The sequence below is a fragment of the Asparagus officinalis genome, chromosome 7 (assembly GCF_001876935.1).
Source record: "Asparagus officinalis chromosome 7, Aspof.V1, whole genome shotgun sequence".
NCBI classification, from domain to species: Eukaryota; Viridiplantae; Streptophyta; class Magnoliopsida; order Asparagales; family Asparagaceae; genus Asparagus; species Asparagus officinalis.
Genome location: NC_033800.1, coordinates 112,730,149 through 112,738,382, shown reverse-complemented (window position 1 = coordinate 112,738,382; position 8,234 = coordinate 112,730,149). Strand labels below are relative to the sequence as shown.

The 8,234-nt window shown below is 37.0% G+C and overlaps 1 protein-coding gene across 1 annotated transcript; it reads left to right on the top strand.

Annotated features, from left to right (window-relative positions):
- Positions 2,871 to 6,476, top strand: LOC109847650. The gene is made up of 7 exons (XM_020416880.1): positions 2,871 to 2,907; positions 2,975 to 3,185; positions 4,065 to 4,694; positions 4,773 to 5,053; positions 5,195 to 5,555; positions 5,840 to 6,086; positions 6,204 to 6,476. The coding sequence occupies exons 1-7, from the start codon at positions 2,871 to 2,873 to the stop codon at positions 6,474 to 6,476; spliced, it is 2,040 nt and encodes a 679-aa protein (XP_020272469.1).

Below are 8,234 nucleotides of genomic sequence, written 5' to 3'. Positions count from 1 at the left end.
TGATGCGATGAATTCCAAAATAAATTTATACTTATAATTTATAAATGATTTATTAATTATTAATAAAGATTTTTTTATAATTTTTTATTTGTAATTTATGTTATTTTAAGTGATTAATAAAATTATTGTTTTTTATTAATTTTTTTTATCTTTTTTGTATAATTTAAATTTTAAATAGAATTAAAAATAAATAAACCGGGCGGGCCCGGGCCCGAGCCCGGGCACGGACCCGGCCCGGGGTACCCGGGTCCGGGCTCCAATTTTGTTCGGCCCGGATGAACAGGTCTAGCTCTAGGTCACTAGTTTTGGCAATCTGAATCTAGAAGCTGGTACAATTTGAAACGTGTGAAGTTTGAACTCGACAAGTTACAATATTGTCAAAGTTGATTCCTAGTCACTACGTACTATGCTCATTTCAGATTGTGGGTGAAATTAGTGGCTCAACTTGCATTAAATGGGTTTATAATTTAATTACTTTTTGATTGCGCATATATTCAACCATCACAAGGGCCACGTTGGTTCAAGTTGTATTTTATTCTACCAGATCTTAATGATTGAGCTTGAGACATGCATTTCCACTATTAGGGGCTGTTTGGTTGTATGTTTTTGCCCTGTAAAAGGATGGAAAGTGTAAAAAAGTGGGTCCTAATGTCAGCTTTCATCACTTTTAATTGTTTGTTTGTAGTTGTGAAAATAATGTAAAGTGATTTCATATGCTGATGTGGCTTGTAAAATGATTTCATAAAAAAAAAGACATGATTTTAGGAGAAAGCTGACACTGAAGTCAGGAAAAAATAATAATAAATAATTCCAACCAATATGATCGTTTGAGTAGGGACCACTTTTTACACTTTCCAAACAAACAATTAAAGTTACATTTGCAAACCAAACAAGCAATTTATGATTCCAATGGAATAAAAAACAAACAAAGAAAAGTATAAAAGTGAAATTGATGAGGTGGACAACAACTTTCCAAGTTGTGTCATAAATACACAACTTTACCAACAACAACCAAACAGCCCCTTAGAAGAGTCAAGTAGCTAGACCTTGTTGCCATTAATGGATCATTATGATTTGTTCCTGGCCACCTTTACTTTATCTTTGCCAAGTTACAAGTTGTAAACCTTGGGAAAATTTTGGTAATCTTATGAGTTTGACTTGACCGAAGAAAGATCCACAACAGTGATGTAGCCACATGAAAGAACTGTTGGGATTTTTAGATCTCGTAAAAATCCTTGAAAATCATCAAAACGTAACAAATAGAATCACATAAGATTTAACGTGGAAAATCCTCAACAGTGAAAAACCACGAGATTAAAAATCACTCCACTATCACTTCCAAATTATAATCTTTTGCACGGACAGATACTGCCATTACACACACACTCTCTCTCTCTCTCTCTCTCTCTCTCTCTCTCTCTCTCTCTCTCTCTCTCTCTCCTTCTCTCTACTCTTAGTTTTTCCTCCAACAATAAAATAATATATATATATATAGGGAAACCAAAACCCTATCTCTAGCCTAACTTCCTAATTAGAATAGAATTCAAACTCTTAATCATGATGAGACAATCATGATAGATCTCTAACCCTATCTAATTCTCATGAAGTTATACAAAGAATCAAAGACACAATCCCAACAAGAATGCAGTTTGATATAAGTTAAATAAAGTACAATACTTTTAAAGTTTGGTTTTCAAATTTTTTTGTTCTAAGTGGTCTATATTAAAATGTGGCATGATAAGAAAAATCAACAACGTCTAATGCAACTTATGAATAAATAAAAAAGGAAACCCATGGGGGTTTCAAAAGAGAAGAAAACAAGGGCACCGAGTACAAAATTTCATTATCATCATCATCATCATCATCATTACTATTATTACTATATTAGACTTAAATATTAATTTTTCGGGTGAGAAATAAATGGATTTGGTTTATGAGGAGGTGAGAGAGAGACAGAGATCATGGCAATCAATAAAACCTTAAATAAATCGAGACTCGAATTATCTCAATAAAGGAAATTTTAATTTTAAATTTAAATAGTATTGTGTTATTATTGAAATAAATTTATTTATTTATTAAACATATATCTGGAAATATCATATCTTTATTTAACTTTGGAATGTCATGTTCTAGTGCAAAATAAATGGGTTTGGTTTATGAGGAGGTGAGAGAGAGACAGAGATCATGGCAGTCAATAAAACCTTAAATAAATTGAGACTCAAAAAGTTTTTATACTAGTCGTCTCTTTTTCCCTCTTAGTTTTGACAATTCTCTTTATTATTATTATTAATATTATAATTATCGTATACTACGTACAATTATTATAAATAAGAAGAGTGATAAAATATGATAATATTTTATTATAGTTATATTAAAGTGAGATATACTATTATAATTATTGAAGTATATTGTAATATGATTAATTTATTACATTATACAAATTATAATAAATATCCATACAAAATTTTAAGGGAAAAATGTGTCGGGGTCCCAAAAGCTGAAAGATCGTGTGACGAGGCCCCTTGTATTTTCCCCCTTGTGTATAAGCCCCAAAAAGCAGCCTCTAATATTTCTAGGGCCCTCCACGTCAACTGTATATAGCCAGAGCCATTATATTTTGTAAAAACCCGACTTTGCCCTTCTCCTTCGTCCCCAGATGCCTCGTCACCTCTCTTCGTCACATCCCATTAAATGCAAACTACTGTAACTGTAAGAAATGGAGGGAAATTTCCCGCCTTTTTTCAGTCTATCATGAGCAATAAATTTCTAGTTATCCATTACTCTTCCATTACTCTTCCTCAGGCCAAAATTCTCTCCATTACTTTTCCTCAGACCAAAATTCTCTCCATTACTCTTCCCTCCACTTCATAATGGCTGAAAAGGACATCACCTGCATCGTAGCTTCAGGTGATAGAGCAATTCATGAAGATTAACACTTCAACCACTATTCTTGATCTAAAATTTGATGTGTCAGATAGGTTAGATCTTCCATATGAATCATTAAGTTTGTCATTCAAAGATGAAACGAATGGAAGCTTCAAATTTCCTATTGAGAACGAGGGGGATCTGTCGTCTATGGTGGAGCATTGCCATAACAGAGGATTAAAGGAGGTTCACATGCAAGCTTTCAAGGAAAAAGAGGATTCTTCAAAAGTCCACAGCGCCGTTCAAGTTCGAGATGACATGTAGGGGCAAGGATTTTTTTGATGCTAAAAACAATATTCATGTAATATCAGTTAATGTTAAGTTCATTGGATTATAGCTCGGATTCTAATAGATTTGCTAGTTCTAGCCCATAACTTGCAGTTATAAACCCAGCCCTCATTTTTTTAATTCAAACTTAATAATTCTCGCTTCTACGTTAGTTCTAGCTTCTATTATCCTAGTTCTAGCTTGTATACAGCCAGTTCTAGCCCACAACTTGCTAGTTCTATACGTAGCCCGTGTTTATAATGCAAACTTGTAAATTCTAGCTTCTACGTTAGTTCTAGCTTCTATCTCACTAGTTCTAGCTTGTATACAACCAGTTCTAGCCCACAACTTGTTAGTTCTAATCCCAGCCAGCCGTTTTAAATGAAAACTTGTTAAATCTAGCTATTACGTTAGTTCTAGCTTCTATCCCACCAGTTCTAGCTTGTATCCCACCAGTTCTAACCCACAACTTGCTAGTTCTAAACCCAGCCGATTTATTTTCATGCTAAGTTGTTAAGTCTAGGTACTATGTTAATTCATGTAATATCAGTTAATGTCGGGTCTAATAGATTTATTGTTAAGTATAATCTATTAGTTGTTAGTTCCAATAGACTTATTGTTAGTGCTAATCGATTTGCTATGAGATCTAGTTCAAACTGTGTTAGGTCCAACATGTTAGTTCTAAGTGACTTCATGTTCGGTCTAAAATATTTCACGTTAGTTCTAAATGAAATATTGTTAGTTCAATTGGATTCCACGATAGTTATAACACAAGCAGTTGATGTTTTTTTGCCTTTTCCTTATTTGTGTTATTTGTTGATGTTTCTATTGTATAGTTTATGATCATTTGTTCATGGTCTTTAAATTTGCAGCGCAACCAGCAGCATGAACTTAAAAAGCATAGAGGGTGGCCAGCCGTTGTCGACGCCCATATGTGTTTCAGATAGGATCCCCAATGATAATCCTTCTGGAGATAATGTTCCGATGATTGATGACATGATTAGCAGATCAGAGAGGATTCCTGCTTGGTGGCACACTGCTTTAACCGGTGAGGGACAACGGTTTGAGAGTGCGAAGGAATTAAGATTGGCTTTACTATACTATTCCATGGCCAAAAAATTCGAGTACTTGTTTGCTAAGAATGAACCGAAGCGTATTCGAGTCTTTTGTCGGTTCAAGGAAGCCCAAAATTACCCGTGGATGTTATTTGCCTCTCCAACACAAAATGAGAATAGACTTGAAATCAAAACCTTCGTGGACAACCACACATGTGGGAATTTTGGCAATAATGCAGGTCAATCTAGGGCTTCACGACAATTCATTGCAACCCAAGTATTACCCACGTTAAAGGTCCGACCAGATTTACGACCTATCGACGTACAAAAGGAGTTACTAACTTCGTATGGGCTTAGGGTCGATTATAGCAAGATATTGTGGGGTAAAGAAAGAGCACAAGAGCAACTATATGGTGATGCCCATGAGTCCTACGATCAATTACGATGGTAAAAGAAGATAATATCTATAATATAGACACTAATTTCATTTATGTTGATCCTAACATATAATCTTCAATGGTCTAGGTATGTAGAAGAGGTTAAGAAGACAAACCCAGGTAGCTACATTCATGTTGAACAAAATGAGGGGAGGTTTTCAAAGTTATTCATCTGTTATGCCGCCTGCATAAATGGGTTTTTGAACGGTTGTATACCACTTATATTTTTGGATGGTACCTTTCTGAAAGATCGTTTCAAAGGTATACTCCTCAGCGCCATTGCATACGATGGAAATCAGGGGATATTTCCACTAGCTTATTGCATCTGCGATCAGGAAAATACTGTAAACTGGAATTGGTTCTTACAAGGTAAGGTCGGGTAATGTTAGTTCTACTAGAATTCATGCTAGTTCTAACTCATTCGTTGTTAACTCTAACTTCAAATATATTGACTACAAATATTTCGTTGTTAACTCTAACTTCAGATATGTTAACTACAAATATTTATAGGTTTATGGTCTATTCTCTATGAAAGGCCAGATCCATACAACTCTCCACACAAGCTAGTTATAATATCTGATGCGGATAAGGGGATCAGAGAAGCAGTCAGAGAATATTTTCCGGATGCTATACACTCTAGATGTGCTCTGCATCTAGTTGAGAATTTCAGGAAAAAGTTGCGGGATTTGGGTTTCAAGGCAAAGGATACTCGGATTTTGGGCAACCTTTTGCAATCTGCTTGTTACAAATATACTAAAGCAGAATGGAATGACTATGTGGAGGACATTAGACTGGCGGACGAACGAGCCTACAATATTGTCATGAACTACGCTCCAGAGAACTGGGCTAACGCATTTTCCCCCGGAATTAGGTAATTTATAAGCTATGTCATTTCTTATTTCAGTTAGTTGTTTGCCTAACTAAATTAGACATGAATGGATACACTGGAAATAACTATAACCTAGTCGGAACTAACATAGGCGATATACCCAACACTTGTAATAGAACATGGGTAATAACCCAGTTAGATGGAGTTAGAACTAACTGTGTACCATCTAGAACTATCACGATAGAAGCTTTCAATAAGAACTACTCAGCTAGAACTGACATGACAAATAACCCAGTATTTTTAATGAATTACCTGTTATGTTCCAGATATGGTCACGTTACATCAAATGTTGCAGAGTCATTCAACAAATGGATACATGAGGCTAGGCTTCTACGGATACTACAACTCGTAGAACACATACGTAAACAGATTATGGTTTGCATGAATGAGCGACGATTAATGGCTGAAAGTTGGAATGGATTTCTTTGTCCCAAAGCTGAAGTTGTCCTCAAAGAGAACATGGAAAATGGGCGTCCATTGGATGTGCGTCAGTCTCATACAAGATTATTTGAGGTACAATCCCATAAAACTTGTAAAGTGGATCTTGACAATAAAACATGCACGTGCCGCGCGTGGGATGTAACCCGTATCCCTTGCAAACATGCATGTGCAACCATTATGTTTATGAAGAGGGATGTTTACCAATTCTGTGACTGGTTTATGACGGTTGAAGCTTTTAAAAAGAGCTACGAGCCAATCCTTTACCCTATCCCCGATTACGAGAAGCGTAGCGTACCACGGGAGGAGATACAGATCCTACCACCATTAACAACAAAAAGGAAAGGGAGAAATAAGACCAGGCGTATCAACAACAGAACAGTTTATACCAGGCCACTTAAATGCTCTCGATGTCATGTGGAAGGTCACAACCGTAAAACATGTAATGAATCTATTGCTGACTAAGTACTTGATATGTTGTTAACTATTTTGCTTGTATATTTACAAACTAGTACGTTTTGTTTAATGTTGAAAGTATTCTCATGTGTGATGAGAACTAGCATCATCTCCACTAGCAAAAATGATGTAGGTATTAGAACTATACGAGAACAAATAGATCTGACAATGGCTAAGATAGAACAGACACGACAGCATCAAGAACTAAAACCACAGCAGCTAGAACAAACATTGACTATCCTAGAAATAACACGACAGCAAAAATAAATAATGCGCAGGTAAAATACAAAGGCTGGTTTTAGAACTGGTAGGATAGGAGTTAGAACTAACGTGGAACCCAGAAAATACAACTTAGCATGAAAAAAACGAGGGCACTCTCTAGAACTAGCAAGATGTGGGCTAGAACTGGTGGGATACAAGTTAGAACTGGTGAGATATGAGTTAGAACTAACGTGGAACCCAAAAATAACAACTTGGCATGAAAATAACGAGGGCAGTCTCTAGAACTAGCAAGATGTGGGCTAGAACTGGTGGGATACAAGTTAGAACTGGTGGGATAGGAGTTAGAACTAACGTGGAACCCAGAAATAACAATTTAGCATGAAAAAAAAGAGGGCAGTCTCTAAAACTAGCAAGATGTAGGCTAGAACTGGTGGGATACAAGTTAGAACTGGTGGGATAGGAGTTAGAACTAACGTGGAACCCAGAAAATACAACTTAGCATGAAAAAAACGAGGGCACTCTCTAGAACTAGCAAGATGTGGGCTAGAACTGGTGGGATACAAGTTAGAACTGGTGGTATAGGAGTTAGAACTAACGTGGAACCCAGAATTAACAACTTAGCATGAAAAAACGAGGGCACTCTCTAGAACTAGCAAGATGTGGGCTAGAACTGGTGGGATACAAGTTAGAACTGGTGGTATAGGAGTTAGAACTAACGTGGAACCCAGAAATAACAACTTGGCATGAAAAAAACAAGGTCTGTCATTAGAACTAGCAAGATGTGGGCTAGAACTGGTGGGATACAAGTTAGAACTGGTGGTATAGGAGTTAGAACTAACGTGGAACCCAGAAATAACAACTTGGCATGAAAATAACGAGGGCAGTCTCTAGAACTAGCAAGATGTAGGCTAGAACTGGTGGGATACAAGTTAGAACTGGTGTTCGCGGGAAAAATTGTGTTCTTCATTGATTCCATTGCACACTCTTGTAATAGTTTATCGATTACAAAAATCCGATCTTTTTATAAGATTCGGTTACAACGAGATCAAAAGAAAAAAGAAAATTACAACTCTTTCCTTATTTGTCGAACGAATCGCGGGCTCCTGTTTTGCGGTCACTCGCTTGCGTGGGTTCTTCGCCTGCGCCGGGGTTTATCCGTGGACCACCGCGCGATCTAGATCCGGTCGAATCTACACAGTATGACGGGTATTATTTCGCAGAGGAAATAATAGCCGGGGGGGATTAATTCACCAAGGAAATAATCGCCCTAGTTCTCGGGATCAAAGGCCAAGCTTTGATCCGGAGGATGACTACGTAGATCTGAGATCCGGTTCCTCTCGAACTCTTGCCTTATTTGGCGTTAACGATCGTCGAGCACCGGATCTGGATGAGCAAGTCCTCAAAGTCCCAAAGCTTCAATCTTTTTTAATTCTGAGCCTTGAATCCAGCAGAGCTTCGCCGTCCAAAATTCCAACCTTTGAAAATGAACCAAGGCCCTCCTATTTATAGGCTCTCAGATCTGTGCCTTGGCACAGATCTGGGCCG

What these genes read in the sequence shown, in the direction of transcription:
- LOC109847650 (XM_020416880.1), top strand. Translation starts at nt 2,871, where the DNA reads ATGGCTGAAAAGGACATCACCTGCATCGTAGCTTCAG. An exon ending in GTTCAAGTTCGAGATGACAT is followed by an intron (nt 3,186 to 4,064) that starts GTAGGGGCAAGG and finishes TTAAATTTGCAG; the next exon opens with CGCAACCAGCAGCATGAACT. An exon ending in CTCATACAAGATTATTTGAG is followed by an intron (nt 6,087 to 6,203) that starts GTACAATCCCAT and finishes ATGTTTATGAAG; the next exon opens with AGGGATGTTTACCAATTCTG.